The 18,947-nt window shown below is 40.8% G+C and overlaps 1 protein-coding gene across 1 annotated transcript; it reads right to left on the bottom strand.

Annotated features, from left to right (window-relative positions):
- Nucleotides 1–889: 889 nt before the first annotated feature.
- dstyk (dual serine/threonine and tyrosine protein kinase) lies at nucleotides 890–17,085 on the bottom strand. The gene is made up of 14 exons (XM_084032872.1): nucleotides 15,913–17,085; nucleotides 14,359–14,768; nucleotides 10,976–11,482; nucleotides 10,622–10,817; nucleotides 8,625–8,860; nucleotides 8,012–8,095; nucleotides 7,753–7,929; nucleotides 5,489–5,618; nucleotides 4,209–4,365; nucleotides 3,562–3,694; nucleotides 3,349–3,462; nucleotides 3,116–3,230; nucleotides 2,749–2,883; nucleotides 890–1,503 (listed from the first exon to the last, which is right to left on the bottom strand). Exons 1-14 carry the CDS (start codon nucleotides 16,109–16,111, stop codon nucleotides 1,316–1,318), a joined length of 2,781 nt encoding a protein of 926 aa, XP_083888998.1. The 5' UTR covers nucleotides 16,112–17,085; the 3' UTR covers nucleotides 890–1,315.
- Nucleotides 17,086–18,947: the final 1,862 nt, after the last annotated feature.

Here is an 18,947-nt window from a genome sequence, read left to right as displayed (position 1 = left end):
TCTGTTCATACAGGGTGGCATCTTTCCCCGTTTTACCCTAGCATTCATGTTATATTCACATTCTCATTCGTTTTTAAAGAACGTTCTGAGAATAGTCCCAATGGATATTATTACTGTAGATATTTGTTAGGAACCTTCCCTGAATGTTGGGTCTTTAAATAGTTCCACGCTGTTAACATTTAGGGAACTTTCTCTGATAGTTCTTCGTTTGACAAAAATAGCGTTGTGGGAACCTTTCTTGAAGCTTCCTAAAAGGATGCTTTTTGTAAAACTTGAGAGAACCTTTGCAGGGACCTTGAGGTCGGCGTCCTCTGGTTAGGTATCAAACAATCCGGTGAGGTCATGTTTCTGCCTGTGGATTGGTAGGACAGATGAACTCTGGGAAAAATGTATTAAGCCAGTCATACTTTGGCCTCACAACAGACAATAGAAAGCTAACAGGCTTCAAAATCCCCAGCTTTGTGCATGCTTTGCTACAAAGTTTGACGTATTTCTTTCAAAACAAAACGTTTCTACTTGAATTACGATTTCCAGAATTGTATAATTTAGAGCAGGTCACAGGGTAAATCTGAGGGGTCACAAAATGATTTACAGGATAGAAAAACTGGGGTAAAAAAGCATCATAACAAACCCATATTTATTACTGAAAAATCTCTTTAGGCGTTTAAAATTGAATCAGGCAAAACAAGGGGGAAAAAGAAAATGGCTTATTGTTTGAACAGGTCACAACCAGTGGAATCACGCAGCCAGTGACGAGGTGTTGCACGGAGACATTCCTTTGTTTTAAGGAATCAAAAACCAAAAAGATGAGAAACCAGAACAAGAACAATTTTCAAACTTTCTTACCTCAAAACTATTAGTAAACTAACGACTACTTACGATACAAACATGTTGTAACAGATCATTTTATTAAAAAAGATGTATTTGAATAGATGCAGACATTTTCAGTTTAAATACAATCTAAAATTAATCTTTTATATATTTATATTTTTTTCATAACACTGGGAATGGACTACTTTTTTAAAACAGTTTGCATCTAGTGGCAAGTCTATGACCAAGCAGCAATTAGCACGGCAGCTACGACAAAAGCATGTTGTAGAGTTTGTATACAAATACACAAAGCACAAACAATAAAACACACATATCTGCAAAAATCTGGTCTGTATCAACTCCTCATAAATAATGTAAATCCAACAAAGGAGGACAGTTTGAACATTATTACAGGTCACCTGTTTTCTGTTCTTCATAAATACAAGAAAAATACCTTTCTGACCAGAATCCCTGTCACACATGTGTTAGTTTGTCTGGAGTGTTTTCAGTTTGAGTCCTCGAGGCTGCTGCTCTTCTGTTCTGAGCCGCAGTTGCAGAGTCGGACCATGATGCTTTGCAGGCTGGGCTCCACAATACCAAGCATGGGCCTTTGGGTAGGGTCCCCGTTCCAGCAGGCCTCCATCAGCTGCCAGCATTCTTCATCAAAAGTGAGCAACCGCTCGGGTCTGGCTCCTGGAGAGGACAGAGTGCACGAGTGAGCCGACAGAAACCCAAAACAAGCACCAGACCTTCTCAGATAGTGAACATCAAGGCTTCATGTTTGAAGACCGATGTTTTTGAGGGAAGGTTTTTACTTTGTAAACATCAGGTTGGTTTTATTTTAGGTTGTGATTTAGCACGAACGTCAAAGAAACAAGTTAAGTTGCAAGATTGTTTGACAGTTAACCTGGTCTTAACATCAACTCAAAGCTAAACTACTATTACAGTCTATATGAATTATTCACCCGTGTTACCTTAAATTCAACACTGTTTTTATTGGATGCCTCTTCTTTGAATAGTAAGAAACGTAGTGATCCAACAGAAATCTCCCCTTTTTATTAGTTTGCCCTGATTCATAACATGAGGTCTCGACTTAAACTCATAATCAGTTATTTCCTCGTGGATCTGCGACATCAAAGAATATAAATAAACACATTAGAAGCATTAATGTGTCACAGGAATACGATTTCCCTGCATGAATCCATAAAATGGCATTGAAAGGGATTTACGAGAATCCTTGATCTCGCCACCAGGCGATCACGTGGTGCATGCGGCCTTCTGTAGTTCCAAACACTCCAGTCTATACATTCCAGTATAATACATTTAGGACACAGAATGTATGCATCGATTCTGTGTTTCTATGGTCATAGTTGCTGTTGAAGCATTCTAATAAACATGCACAACAAGTGAATCATAGATCCACCTTTATTGTCATTCCACATAGTGTTGATATGAAACACAGTTTTGAATCTAACCAGAACTGCAAAAACCACTAAAGTGCAGAGTATTATACAGAATACCTTTAAAATATTTCCAGATTTCGACCTTCCCTCTCAGACTCTGAGCCTCATCCACGCTCTCCTCACCACCAGACTGGACTGATAGTAATGAAGTCCTGTTCTGGGTTTCCATTAAAACCCTGGACAGGCTCCCATATGTCCAGAACACAGCTGCCTGTTCTCACCCACACCAAGCTCTAGCAGCAGTGGTTCCAAAACCTTTTCTGCTTTTTCTTCCCAATGCCAACTATACCGAATGACATCACCAAAACTGTCCAAGCACTGAGTTCCCATCAGTTTGTATAACGTCATGTTTACGGTTCTTGGTTCTTTGTAAAGAACCAACATAAGTACATAAACTAGGACCAGAACTAAAAGGTTTATTTCCATTGATCTTGGAACAGATGAACCAAACTGCAGGTGTGAAAGTGTTGTTTACCTTTTTTAACGTTATTCCAAAGCTGGTCCTTACTGGAGCATTTCTCAAAGGCATCTGGGAGTTTCACTGAACCAGTGCAGAGATACCAGAAAAGGATCCCGAAGGCGTAAACATCAACAGAGTTATCATACTTTCCTGTTAGGAAAAAGGGGTCACAAGAGAGAGGAAATCTTAAAAAGAATGATATATAGCATTCCTGCACAATTAGGTATAATTTTTGACAGAAGATGTGATTAAAAAAAAAAACATTCTGAGATGTTATATAAAAAGAGTTCTCCTCTCAAGTAAAGTTCTGGCCTATTCAACTGTACCTATGGAGTTATGAAATAAGTAAATTATTGATAGTGTGATTACTCAATGATCGTACCTGTAAACAGCTCTGGAGCCATGTGAATGGGGGTTCCAACGATGCTGCCAGACATCATGGCCTCTGGTTTACAAAAGCCCAGGTCGGTGATCTTAGCACGGTTTTGTTTGTCCAGCTGGAAAAGGAAGAGGGAGGAGCTTGTTAGGTCAGTGAATAATGCTCCCTGAAGTGTTGACATATACAGTCACAGACTCTCTCAGGTTTGCTGAACTTATTATTTGATGTGAACTTACCAGAACATTCTTTAGCTTTATGTCTCTGTGCAGGAGGCCTTGACCGTGCAGGAAGCGGATACCCTCCACCACATCCAGAGCAATCTGAAGTCTCTCCCTCAGTGATAAACCAGCCTGGTAGAGATGGAGAGAGACATTAGACTTAACTGGAACTTATGTGTGAGATTTTACCTAAAACAATCAATTTATGCAATCTCTTTATTATCCAGTCACCTTCAAGCCTGTATAGAGGTCTCTGTGCAGCCGCTCCATGATGAGTAGCACAGCAATGCTGGAGCCATCTCCATAGGTGTGATCGATCACAGAGCCATGCAGGTCGACAAGACGCTCGTGCTTGGGCAGGGATCTGAACCAACGCACATCCAAAGGAGGAGGGAGGAAAATAAAAATTTTCAGATTACAGTACCATCTGAAAAAAATCTGTTCTTTGGTGATAGATGGTGAATAATAATCATTATTATTATATTTATTTATATGTAAATTGCCACTTTAAATTGAGGCAACGGTCATGTCTAATGAAATCATTTCTGCTCTTGATGAATGCTTCAGAAACTGCTCAAGCCATTTTATATTTCTCATACACACCTCAGCTGTGAGGAGTAGAGTTTTGTACTAATGGTAGTTTGGTGTGAATAATTAAAATTACATTTACATTTAGGTCATTTAGCAGACGCTTTTGTCCAAAGCGACTTACAATAAGTACATTTGTCAAAACAAAGAAACCACAACATATCATTGCCAATAAAGTAAGAGCTAAAAAATAGAAACAAGTGTTAGGTCCTCATGTCAAAGCGGTAGTCTGTACAAGTCTGATGGTGTGAGTGTGTGTGATGTTCTTGCACTCACTCTCACTAACTCACCTTGTGTAATGAAACTCCAAAGCCAGATCGTTCCAGTGTTTATCATCAGGCGGTATCACAGACTTTAAGGCACACGGGTAGTGTCCTCCCCAACTGTCACACATGTACACCACTCCGTACTGACCCCGACCCAACTCCCGCCCGAGCTTAGGCTTTCCTGTTAGAAAACAATGCAGTCATTTTAAACTCAATTTGTATATTTCTATTTTACATTATCTGGGTTGGACTATGTCCAAATTAATTCTTAAAGTCTCCCTCGAGACAGAAATGTATTTTGCTTATTGTTAGTTCATGTGGAGGTTTGAGACTAGAAGGCTGTTTTCCCATTCATCTGAAGAAGGAAAAGTTTCTGTGTAAACCTGAGATTAAAGTAAAGTAGAGGTAGAGTTAGGCCGATTTCCAGTTTCACCGGTCCAGTTCGGTGTTCAGGCTAAACCAGTGTGATTTATGCAAACCGGTTGAACCGTCATTTGTCCTTACGACACGTTCCGGAAAATTAAAAACATCAGCAACCTGTGCCGATGGCATCACAGCACTGAATCCAGGCGGCTGGTGCACAAAGTGCAGAGCGAGCCGAGCGTGCTGAGGCCGGCATGACAGAGATCACATTTCATTAGAGGTTGGAGGGGGGAGATGTGCACGCCGTACCTTGTGTTTGTTTACTTAGTTTGTGTGTTTTTGGGGTAACAAGAGGAGACATAGGAGCAGAGTCAGTCTCAAAGAAAATGAAAAATGTGCCAATATGGCAACATTTTGGATTTGAAGCCGACGAAAAAGGTGAGCCCACAAACTTAGACAAAGCAATCTGTAAACACTGCAGGAAGAATATCATGGCAAAAGGAGGGGGATAGATCTAACTTGCTTCACTTTGCAAACCAGCTTACAGGTGGATTTCCGCCGCCACAGCTAAATTCAAAGGCTCGGGAGCAGCTGCTGCGGCAATTGCGACACCTAGTGGTAAAAGTCGGGGTACTGGAGAGGTATTGTGTATAGTAGTTAAACTTTTGAAATGGATAATATCTGTCATAATAATGTCATATCATATTCATGGATTTGAGACAATGTAACTCAAGGAATTTGGGATTTTGTCATTTAAATTATTTGTGGAAAAAACATTACAGAATTATTCAAAGCAGAATATTTGTAGATCCTTAACGATATCACATGTGCAAAGATATCATTTGCAGGATTTAAAATGGGTATGTCTTTGCAGTGATGCGTGAGCAGAGCGTGTTACGCTTTCAGTGAGTGAACGGTGGGAGGATTTGGTGGTGACTCACCATGCAGCAGCACATCCCTGAGGGAGCGGCTCTCCAGAGACAGGCGGGCCAGCCGAGGGGCGTGGTCCTTCCTCACACGCAGCCATAGATCCTCAGTGCGCTCCAGACGGCCTGTGTGCCCTTCCTCCAGCTACAACAACACCAGCACATGACATAATCTCATGATTACATCTCAAAACAACATCTAATGTGCTTTACATTCACCCTTCACGTTTTAACTACATCATTTCATGGTCAGAAGGTGCCATCACCATGGAGATGACCGCCCTCAGGGTCCCAGTGAATACCCTGCCGTGACGATATAGTAATTTGTCAAACTGATTAATGCAGAGTTCCAGGCCAACACAGTTACTCCTTGAAGTATTTCATTTATATTTTTAACCATGGGTGACAGCACAGGGTTGCGTTCTCATCACCAATGTTTGCTTTGTTTTCAGCTGTAATGTTTAGGTCAACAACCCTCACTAATCTGCAATGTGACTATAGTAGGTGACTTTATTTAACATTGTAATCTGTTCTCTGGCATATCTTAAATTATAGTTTTCATTTTAACAGGAATACTCACTTCCCTCTTTTAGATCATCTCTCAAGATTACATTTTACCATGTGGCTTTTTCTTAATCATTTGTGTTATGTTATTATTATCATTATTATTATTATTATTATTCATTATCATTGCTATTGTTGTTGTTATTATTGTTATTATTATATATTATTAATTCCTTCCATCACAGATTAGTAAAATATTGATCAGTATTATCTTACTGCAGTTTAGTAGCCATCATTGGGTTTACTGTGATTATTGAGTTATAGACTTCCATCTGCATGGTGATATGGTTGGTGGGTGTCGTTCCTCGAGACATTTTTCAAGATGAATTATATTAGAGAGAAGTCAGAGATTTATATGGTTGAAATGACCAACAATCAACAAATTACATTTTTTTAAATGAAAAACAAATTTATTTACTCATCTGTTTGTTTCATACTAATTCCAGGGCTAAAACAAGTGTTTGGATCTGATGCCATGTGGCGGAGAGACTATAAATGTTTTCTCTAATATGAATCCCTTACATGCAGTTGCAGCCTAAACCAAAGAAAAAGGGAGTAAAAAAATAGCCTGGAAATTTGACCCAGAGTGATTTGTCATCGCCAGCCCAAACACACTCCACTCACTAGTCTTTGTGATGTATTCTTTTCAGGAAAGAAAAAACCCTGCTTTTTCATTCTTTATTCCACTCTACTTTGCATTAACATTCATATCAACGTATCAAATTGCAACAACAACCTGCAAACCAGAGTTTTTATCGCTATGATTCATGATTGCTCTACTTGTGATTCTACCATTTCCAACAGGAATTCGATAGAAGTATAACGATTTTATGAGGATGATGCACTCTTGATGCTCTTCACTCATTCAAGCAGTCAGATAAATAACTCAATTAAATTAGGATTTTTCTGCATTAGGAGTGAAGAATTAGCGAGCGTGGAAATGTAGTCAGTGATGTGACCCACACTGCCGGTCATGTGATAATTATGATCAGAGGAATTTGACTGGAACTGATTTGTAAGGGACTTCAAGGGTGGAGTCATAGCTATTTGCACATGGGGCTTGAAAGGTCTCTTCAAGTGAAGAGGAATAAATTGCTGAAGCACGAGCACTGCACAGCCTGATAGCCAACAAAAGCCGTGTCAAGATTTAAGATTTAACAGAAGATATTACTGTCATACAATTTATCAATAAATGTCTTTGAAAGGTGAATTCCCCATCCTTCTTTATTAGAGTGTTCTGGAAGTCATGCTGTATCAGGAATAGGTTCTTGTGCCATCTCCGCCTGCTTTTCCTCGATCTCAGCTGCATGCACTACTTTACTTTTACAAAGCCCTGTTTTCCCTCCACAGACCTACAGAATTGCACACTTGCTATTCAGGATGGGGACTTTATTTAATTACTGCATAAAGAGAAATGTCTATATTGATTCCTATTGCTAATACATTATTATGCAGAAGTGGTAGTGTAGCCAGCAACATTTTTATTGCAATTTAATCTTAAAAATGACCAGTATGAATGGTCATTTATTTATTCATATTAAATCTTGGCCGCTCGACTGACTTAACATCCACTAGTGGTTTGATGGTAGTGAAAATGATTGAGATGGAAATATCAGCCTTAAAATATATGGTAAGGCAACAGAGCACAGTGGAACAGGCATTGAGAATGAGAGAGAAATGAAAGAAAGTGGCAGCAAAGAAGAGAGGAAGTCTACCTGGCGCAGAGATGCCGCGAAGGCCTCATGGGAGCTGTTGAGGCGGGTTCTGAACTGGGAGCAGATGCTTCTGGCCAGTTTGGCAGCACTGAGACTTTCTATGGCATCCTGGGCCACTTTCCGCTTCCACTCTGAAGTGATGGCGGGAGGATTCACAAACGTTATCCTGTGGATTATCTAGGAGAAAGATACATAGTCAGAACACTTAATGCGGAAGTCACCATTGAAACTCTTACCGCTGAACTTATTAGACACCAACCTGTTTGATTTGCTCCCAGAAGAGTCTTGAGACAGAGGATCCTGAATGAAATGTGACCTCCACATGATAGGCAGCATTTAATAACTGTGGCAAATGAGAGGAGGGAGTAAATATGCTGCAAATCCACGTCTTAAATTATGAGTAAATGTAATGTGTTGGTCTAGGGGCCCGTGGAACCGAAGCCAAGCAGAGTTGATGAGGCCAATGTAAGCTTTGTTTCATAAAATGTTGCTTGTCTTTGTTGGAACACTATTTGTCTCTGATCCTATGTTGGACCGTTTACTTTGGTTTGCTTTTCTCTGTTGGTTCACATAAAGGTTTACATGGTTAAATGAACAGGAGACAGAGAACTAACATTTGGGATCAGATTGCTGACATTTGTCATATTAAAGCCTCGCTCAAGTCTCCAGCTCTTTTCCTTGGAAATCGCTTTGTTTACATTTCTCCCAACATAAAATGTTTATTAAATAAAAAGTAACATATGTATATTTGATATTATTAAATGCAAAGCTTATCATCAGGAATTCATAAATACAATCATATTGCTCATCGTCACACTTAACATTCTTGACGAGCAAACTAAATAAGGTTCCTGTTTAAAACTACTGCGTACCTGTTTTAGGTGATTGGATGTTATATTATGGACAGAATCCATGTGGGACTTCTCCAGACTGGTGAGACATCGCTCCAGGGTTCCTACGAAGCTCTCCCTCAGATAGTCCACAGAGCTGATCAGCTTATTCGCCACGGCCTGATTCAACCGAACCACTATCAGCTCCTGGATTTGGTGGATGCAAGATTTGATCTCCTTTGACGTAACAGGCTCTCCATTAGTTGTTACAATGATGTCTGCAGTTGAAAGAAAATAGTTTGTCAAGTCAATATACGGTATCTGTGATCAACAAGTACATAGCATTTCTGATAAGTTAATGCTGTCAGATATCTATTTGAGAATGCCTTTGGAGGGTTGTGGTGTTCTCTATAGAAACCTGTTCATCCCAGAACTAATTCTGGAGCATGGGCCGTTCTTAAAACACCCGTGTTGGGCTTTACTCAAAAAGTTATGCAGATAACCCAGAAATCTTGCTTTTAGGAAAATTCCCAGGAAAGGGGACCAGAAGAAAACAGAAAGCAATAACCATTTACATTTACATTACATTTAGCTTTTGTCCAAAGCGACTTACTATAAGTACATTTGTCAAAAGAAGGAAACAAAGAAACCACAACGTATCATTGCCGATAAAGTAAGAGCTACAAATAGAACAAGTGTGAGGTCCTCATCTGAGTAAAGTAGTACCTTAAAGGGATAGTTCGGAATTTTAGACATAAGACCTATTTGATAGGCACTGTTTTTAATGCCTGTCTAGCTAAGAACCATTGACTTGCGCTAGCCATAGCATAAGCGAACTCGGCAACTAGAAGAACTGAATGAAATTTCTTGAAAACGTCTCCAGACGTCTCGAACACACCGGCTCACTTGGAAAATAGGTCTCATGTCCAAAATTCTGAACTATCATTTAAGAGCAACAGTGCTATGATCAGAGTGCTATAGTTGCTACACTTGGCCCTTCACCCTCCGTTTTGCACGCTCACACTTAGTGGTGTCCATATTCTTGTTGTGATAGAGGGCAAAGACACTCTTTATATTTACTTTACAGACACAGTCACAGAGGTATAACATAATATAGGAGGTGCCAAGCTAATAACGTACATTTACTTTTACTTATTGGTGTACTTAATAGAGTATTATATAATATTCTGAGATGAAAAATAAATACAGGTGCATGTTCATGTCTTTAATCTTTCTATCTTCTATATTTATCTACTTTTGAGTAATCCAATGGAAACCAACAGAAACAAGTTTACTGTGGTCTATCACAGCAAATCAAATATCCCACTTCCTACAGTCTAAAAACAGATATCCATTATCCATCAATCACCACTTATCCTGTTAAGGGTCAGCCGATGCCAGCCGACATTGGGCGAAAGAAGGATACACCCTGGACTGCTCGCCAGTCTATCGCAGGGCCGACATGTAGAAACAGACAACTGTTCACACTTACATTCACACCTACGGGCAATTTAGAGTCATCAATTAACCTATCCCCATCCTGACTTTGGACTGTTGGTGAAGCTGGATAGAAACCACACTAACATGGAGAGAATATGCAAACTCCACACAGAAGGAACCCGAGCCTGGACTCGAATCCAGGACCCTATTGCTGTCAGGCAACAGTGCGAACCACTCCACCACCGTGCTTCCAATAACTCATATGTCATGATATAATGGAGAGGAGAGAACTGCTAGTGTCTATCAATTAAGATAACTGAATAGATCAAATCATTCATTTCAAGAGAAAAAAAATATCTAATTTGAACTTTTTCATACTTTTGTATTTAGTGTAAATTGACCTTTTCCGCATCAGTTGACTTTTGGACCAAATCTAAAAACATTGTCACAAATAAATTACTTTACAGCCATTAAGCCTATGCTCTTTTCACAACAAACAAACAGGACTCAAAGGTTCTTATTTACTAAAAGCCTGTATTTTTCTACCAATAACTGTAAATAGTATAAAAAGACATTCATCCAGGTTGTTACACACTAACCTGTAAACTCCAGGTTGGCAGCATCCTCCAGCAGCTGCTCTTTCATGCTGCCGAGTGTTTCCACAATCATCTCCTTCATCTCTTCCTGTTTACGGTTAGCGATGGCCATGAGGGAAGTGAAGAGTTCCCCCTCTTTCTCACGGGTGTACTCCAGCCTGCGGGGCGTTATCTGCAGGTCCCTCTGCATGTCAAAAGCCTGCAAGGAATGGAAACAGAAAGGATCAGGGTGAATTTCATGGCCGTAGTCAAAGCATACTGAGATCACACAGTTCGTGCAAAGGCAGTTACCACCGTCAGTATAAAGCAGTAAAAAAAAATCACAGACAGAGATAAAAAGGTGCATAATCCAACTACCTGGTTGATGAAAAGATCTAGACAGCGACAATGAACCCCATTAAGCAGGTTGGCAGCCTCCACCTGGTGGTTTTGAAGCACTTGTCGAGCAAAAGGGATCAGCAACCGATGGAGCCTTTCGAAAGCTTCACCCAGCACACTCTGGGGCTTGGCACCCGGGGCAGGTGTCTGTGTAGGGGCGCCACAGGAGCAGTTTCCTGTTGGGCTAACGATGAAGCCGAGGGAGAGCAACTGCTTATGGAGGGTGCTCTTCTCCCTCTCCTTTTCCTTATCCCCACGACGGCCGGGTTCTGGGGAGGCTGCCGGCATGGTGTCAGGGATACGAATAAAACAAATAGGAAAGGAGAGCATCTCTTTGACCTTCCAGAGCTCTGCCACCTGCTCTGTGCTTAGGGAGTCCCGGTTGATGGCATAGAGTATGATGGGGATCATGCTGCGGGTGCAGTCTTCCAGGGCTTCTTCTATGGGCTGAACACTTGTACAAGGCACCACCATGACCTTTGCTTCCTGATAACAAAACAAACAAAACAAAAGATTTAATTTTCAACACCGTGGTTTCAATAAAAAGAAATGTGAAAATGCCAGCTCACTGAAGACATGCTTTCCAGAGTTGGTGGAGAACAACAAACAGAGCTAAACATGGTGACTATTGGGTTTATATTTACAAGTTGGCCAGAAACATGACATTAAATTAATGGAAATTGTTGCTATGTATATGTTTTACATAATTAAGATGAACTGACCTTTTAACTTCATACAAAATACAGAAATAAGTCATTACAGCAAAACTACAATCCCTGATTTTTTAAATTGTTCAAAGCAATTGGACCACAGTTTTCAATCCAATGTATGCCATAGATGTTTGAACAGCTTCAAATCTAAAAAGCAAGAAAAAGAACTTACACACACACACACACACACACATCACATGCTCCTTCTATTTCTGAACATCTAATGGCACATAAATATTTGTGGTGGTCTTGGGAATGTCTGTGACACGGCAGGAAAATGACACAAGTAATAGGTTTTCTTAACCCTTGATAAATAATGACTTTTTTTTTTAAATACTCTCGGAGAGGGCTTGAGAGGGAGACCATGACGGGGGGGAAGACAGCTGGAGAAAAGAGGCAAAAATGAGCTACAGCTACACAAAGGAGGCAGTCAGTCCTGTCTCCAAGAAACAAGAGTGGAGCCCGTCTGAGCAGTCTCTTTGGAACAAAGATAGCCTGCAAACATTTGTTCACAACCAATCAAAATTGACACAATGTTTGAATTGATTTAATGCATCGTTTTTCAACAACAACCCCTCAAGAAAATGTCTGTTGATTATTTTGAAGTAACTATTTTATTTTCTAATAAGAAATGATTGCGATTTAGCATTAACGCCACCCTCTGAGCCAGTTCTACAAAGAAACACAGTTATCATAGTATGTAAACTGTGTACTAGAAGAATTTCACAATCGTGGCAATAGCATCGCACCCTTTATGTCCTCTGAGTGCTGAAGTTGAGGTGGGAAGCATGGGTTAACTATGGGATGGAGAGAGGAATAATTAGCAAGTTGGAAGGTTGCTGTGATTATGGCAAGAGTGTGTGAATACCACAGTGAGAAGAGAGATTCTGAGCCTTTGTTTACTCCAACCTTAACATGGCTATCTCTTTATGATTCAGCAAAAACCTAAAAAGCAATAACACACTGCTTTAGCGTGTGACAAACCTATGTGAACGACTTTGAAAATGATATGCAATTATTAGTAAAGTTGTCGATTATTTAGTGTTGAACATGGAAATGCATCCCAAATGGTCATTCTGTCCCTCATCTGTGATGTTTTTATTATTACTACGATCAATAACTCAGATATTAACGACTCTGAGGTCCTCAAGGGTGACAAAGGTTTTGACCCAAATAAGGGAGTGCAGATCCCACGCCTCTCAGTCACATGTGAAAATGATTGAAGGATGTGAAATAACTGGCTCTACTAGCAGCACTAAGATTTTCCCTCCAGGAGTGCATCTTTTACACTAGTTTTTGAGTTAAGAAAAGGGGACCTAGAAGCAGCAAGGAAAAAGGTTTTACAAAATGCATAGCCATATTAAGTCAACTCCACAAACGCATTTTTTAGTAGAGAATGAAGACAGTCGTTTAAACGTGAACATGCATTCTTACCAAATCATTAAAAAAAAAAATGCAGTAACCCATTAAATATAATTGCAACAGTCAAACAAATTAAGTTATTCCACAACACTATTGAGGCACACTGACTGGTGTGCTTTTGTTTCAATGCATATTTGGAAAATTAAATCATTGTTGGTGTTTAATGCGAGTCAACATTAGTACAAATTAATTTTCAAAACAAAATTAATTTAAAAAAAAGTATTAAATAAGTATTTTCTATTAGCAAAGCTTACACAAACCACAAATAAAACTATTTACCACTATTAATTTGTTTTAACAACGTTAAAAACCAGTGTCCCAGAATTAACTTGTAACCAAGGCAACAACCACGGCAAAGGGTTTGGGATTTGTTAACATGACCAAGTCATGTGAAACGCACCAGACCAGTGGCAGGCATTACGTAAGGGGGCTGGGCGGGTGGGCTGCCATGAAGCCGAGCAAGGCCTACTTTCTGAGCCTTGGTCTAAAGGATTAGAGACTAATTTCCACGTGTCACACATGATAAGGAATGACTACAATTCTTACACCATGCTAAATCAATTGACTCCCACAAGATATTGTGATTTTCAGGTCGCACTGGCTAAAAACCAGCATGACTATTCCACTGTGTCAAACAAGTGTTCCTTTTTCATGTAACCTTACAGTAACCTGTAAATATGTTTCAAGAAGTGCTCTCAACCTGAATGGGAGAATAGTGACTGGAAAAGAATGCATTTCCAACGAGTAGAACAAATCAGGGAAAGTAAAAGACTTATCACAGGAAATAATTAGCTCCACTAAGTAATCTGTTTATGAGTGAGCTAAACAATGTGAAACACAAAGGCTAGTTCAAGCCAGAGACAAGGATGAAAAATAACATCTATCCATCTTTCCTTTTATTAAAAGGTACTAGAGGAAATGCCACAACACAAAAAAATAAATAAACAGGGCTGGGCCATATGATTGAAATCAAAGACATAACTAAAAGGACTGGGGGTTTTTTTTCATCTTGACCTCAACTTAACTTTGCTCGACAATTCTGGGACTTTTCCAGAGGGCTTTGGAAAGCTTTCTACCAAAAAAAACAACAACAATGCCCTGTTCAGTTCCCAGTTCTAGCACATAAATGGTTTCACATCAAACTCCTTATTTAGACCATAAGTGGACACTGTATGAAAATTAGATCCATTAAGTTTCACACAGAATCTGCAGCTTGTTATTTAAAGCTACCTGTAGCAGTGGGTGATGCAGGGTGATCTCCAGCTCTGCTAGCCGGTGGGCCGGGTCCTCACATTCCTCATGGATCTCTAGATCTTCCCTGGGCACCGTGTCCCAGCGGCCACAGTTAGCCGCTAGCTGGTGCACCAACTCGTACTGGCCAGGAAGTGCCAGGCTGAGCCGTGTCTGTCTCCCATGGGTGAAGCACAGCTTCCGCCTCTTACAGACAGTGCCCTGGACTCCTTCACAAGCCTCTCCGGCTTCTGGGCCCAGCGGCAGCAGCCTTTCCCCCAGAAGGCAGTTGAGCAGCTGATAACGGGCTGCACAATCCTGGCCCAGTACTAGGATGTACGGTGCGGCACCCACAGTATTACGCAGGAACTCCTCCTCATGGCTGGGGAAGGAGATGCAGCTGAGCTGGCCTGGGGGAACGGACAGAACAAAAAGAGGTATATATTGCTGGGAACCTTATCAGTAATCTTTAGCAACCCTGTTTAACGAGTGAAACATGGAGTTCTTGTTAAACTTTGTAAGTAGAGACAGGGAATGTAATAAAACATTATGCATTTGTATCTGATCAATAATTCCAGAATATAAGACTGTTTTCCTTAGACTATTATTTCCTGAGCTGGCACTAAGATGTAAAGCACACGGAAGAACCAATTCAACCTTGTTATTGAGGTTATCAGACATAATCCCCAGTAATGCTGATTCTCAGTCTAAAACAGTTATATAACAGGAGAGAAGAAAAACGGTATACTTTGCATTCATTCAAGGGCCTTTCTTTCTAACATGTGGTTTTACTGTAACTGCAACCTAGCATTCCCCTGCTAGTATTCACCTAAATGGTGAATACTAGTAGGGGGAATTGTTTCAGACAGACCTGTGCTGAGTATTTCACTGCATGACCCCTGCACAGTGGAAAGATGAAGCATGACCTCTACCAATGCTGCACATTTGTAAGGTGAATATAGTTTCACAGGTGAAGACGCGTGTTTCACTTTGCCCATGAAAGGCAGCATTATGGTCCCATTTTTCTGTTGAGTAAGTAATCTTTGGCTTAACATTGTTCTTTCAGCATTGGGGGACCTTATTTTGACATTCTCTGTGAACAGGGCAACAGATTTGCAAAAATTGCATTTTATGGGCACACCATCACTCCTGTGCAATACTTGAACTGTGGAGCTGTGACATTTTTTTAAAATAAAGCATTGATTTTAAGTGTTTGTAATTGAGAAATCTGATACATTATCAAATGAGGTAGGATGAATTAAAAGTTGGACTCCAGGATTGTTAAATATGGCCATGGCTCTAAACTAGCAAGTCACGCACGCACGCAGCCACACGGGACAATTAATGCAAAATAGAGGAATGACATCACAGATTCTCAGACAGCTAGTGAATGCAGAAATCTCAACATATTTGGGGCACTTTGTCTACTCATGCTTTTCAAAGGGGAGGGTGGGCTTAATCGTTTTAGTCTTCCCAACCCTAATTAATGCATTTTTCCGTGTACGTGTTGGTGGAGAGATCACTTGGAGGTAGGGACATGTGGTTCACACCTACCTGCCTCAAAAGAAGCTGTCTCCGAGCTGGTGGTCGACGCACAAGCATTGCTGTAATTTTGCCTTATTTCTCGGAAGAACGCATTCGTCTCCTTCAGGTTTTTCTTCAGCTGGATGGTGTGCTTGTTGTAGCTGCTGAACGTCCTCGACAGTTCCCGAGCCAAAGGGGTCGTTTTCTGTTGCTGTACATTTCCCTCCATGGTTGACACGCTGAGCTGTAGTCGTCCCCTTGTTGTGGTATACAGAGAGCAAGCGCGTTGTCTAACTTGAGCTGCCCAAATGTCCAATCTGTCCTGTGGTCACACCGTTTACGTTGCGTGCCAGTTAGTTAGTTCGTCATGTTCGTCCTCCCGTCTGCGAGGCAGCGTTAGGTCATTCATGCACTTGTGGTCCGTTTTAACATGGACACTGGTGCATTAGCATGAATGTTGGTGGACAGACAACAGTCCGTGTAGCGTTTAGTGTCAGTGAATAAAGGCGAGGCATTTGGCTTTTGTTGTTGTGATGTCGAAGCTTACTAGCACTAATAGCTAGCTTAATGTCGCGCCTCGCGTGCAAGACAACTACGCTTGTTGTTGACTCGGAGACAGATTTTGACGGTTAGCAAATAAAGTGACCGCTATTTCGGCATCTCTCTAGTTAACACGGATTTCCTGACTGACTGCGGACTGGCTAGTCAGGCAACAACACAATGCCAAGTTGCAAAATAACGTGCTAAATACGTACGTTTTGCTAAGTAGCTCTGGTTCAGATAACGTTAGCGCCGCTAGCCAGAAGGCATCTCCTGCCCGTCCTCGCCCTGGCCTGGCACCACAGACATAGCCGTTAACTCACGTAAAAAGTCCAGCACACACTTTCACAGCCATACAGCTCCGTATTGCCCGACGTTGACAGTTGCCCCTAAGTGACAACCTAAGCGCGACAACACGTTGCCGTTTTCTTGAGGAGTTTCCGTGGGGAAAAGATCTTCCTAAACTGGCTCCGGCCCGGAGACGCCAGCGGACATCTTCCACCCCGGAGAGTGACGGAGACACGACTGGACGCTGTTTTCTCTTTCGTTGATGAAGATGATGAGGGAGATGAAGAGGAGAGTCGGTGGTGGAGTGGGTCGCGGTGTGTCCGGTCCCGGCCGACTCACATAACTGAGACCGAGCAATCAAATCACAGCAAAACAGAAAGTTGACACAAACGAAGTTTAGGGAGAGGAAAGGGCGGGGTTCTGCTTGACGCACTGCCTCCTGGGAAATGTAGGAATGTTGTTTTGATTCAGCTGATGGATTGCTTTGTAGTTCACGTGTTTAAGTAAGTGTAATGTCCCCGTTTCCAGTGGCAAAAAAAAAATATAGTCCAAATAAATGGCTAAATAAAGTCCAGACTATATAAGACTTATTTTCTGACAACATTATTGGATTCAACATTATGGACACCACACCCAACAGTAGCAGTATATATATTACATTACAATACAGGGCTGCACGGTGGTGTAGTGGGTTTCGAGTTCCTTCTGTGTGGAGTTTGCATGTTCTCCCCGTGTAAGCGTGGGTTCTCTCCGGGTTCTCCGGCTTCCTCCCACAGTCCAAAGACATGCAGGATGAGGATAGGTTCATTGATGACTCTAAATTGCCCGTAGGTGTGAATGTGAGTGTGAATGGTTGTTTGTCTCGTTAGCCCTGTGATAAACTGGCGCCCTGTCCAGGGTGTACCCTGCCTTCGCCCGATGACAGCTGGGATCGGCTCCAGCCCCCCCCCGACCCTGAATACAGGATGTGCGGTAGACAATGGACGGATGCATATTACAATACACTCATGTACATATTTCATAATACACCAGTGGCGTATAGTGATAGAAGGGATGCTGAATACAGAATATAAGGCATTCAATTACATTTTATTTATAGTGTCATATCACAACAGAAGTCATCTGAGGACACTTAACACATTGAGCAGGACTAATACGCTTTTCCGGGAGTCTGGCTAGAGATGAAGATTTATATGATATATGATGGCATATGATCGTGGTCAGAATGTAACTGCAAAATGTGGTCTACTATGTTTTGGTAATGTTATATACAGTCTAAATAAGTTATCATAAGCAATGTAAAAGACACAATATATAGAGCTGAATATTGTCAGTGTTAATAGTCCAATAGCCTAGCCCTAGCCTATCAATATGGGAGTTCAAGTAGGCCTGCTGTACTCGTGAATCACTAATAAGTTCCCTGAGATGACTAATTGGTTAGCAACCATTATTGATTATAAGAACCATTATTAATTATAAGAAATTGCATGGAAAAAGAACATGAAATGTCTTTCTCCTTGAATATGTACAGCATTAGCATGTAAATCTGTGCTAACAAGGGCCCAAAGAAGACAATCTCTTGCAGTGGAGGGAGTGCTCCGTTTTCCCAACAGATTGTATTGATCCACTTCATATGTCATACATATACTAATATGGAGGTTTATACATATATATATTGGCCTATACATTGGCACAAATATAAATCTACTTGACAAACATTTATTCAGCAAATGAATTGCAAATATTTTAGAGACATTTTGAGGAAGAAAACAAGATCCCCCTCTTCTGGCAGACATTGAATGACATAAATAACATTTTGTGGCTTACTTACTTGTCTTTGATTTCATTATGTTTTTTCTAGTCTGTGTGCTATTATGCTTTTGAATTGGATACTTCCAAATTGACTGTTCAGTTAGTTTCTGAAGCCAATTGGCTCAAAGTCTTATATCTGCTCATCCTGTCCTGAGTGAGGAACACTCACCAGCTGTGGCTGAACTAATATTACATTCTATATAGGAACACTTATCATGCTACAATATCCATAACTACATAGTGTAGTTACCCATACAACTACAAAATGCTTAATATTATTATGTAGCAGTAGCAAAATTTGGAAGTGAGGCACATGGCTTTTGTCAGGATTTCTCAGATTTCTGCCAACCCACAATATAAATAATTCGTGACTATGCTGATCTCTAGTGGCCTCCAGCTGTAATGACAGTAACCACTTCCTCTGT

The sequence above is a fragment of the Eutrigla gurnardus genome (genome assembly GCF_963514095.1).
Source record: "Eutrigla gurnardus genome assembly, chromosome: 2".
NCBI lineage: Eukaryota > Metazoa > Chordata > Actinopteri > Perciformes > Triglidae > Eutrigla > Eutrigla gurnardus.
This window is presented reverse-complemented; position numbering and strand designations above follow the sequence as displayed.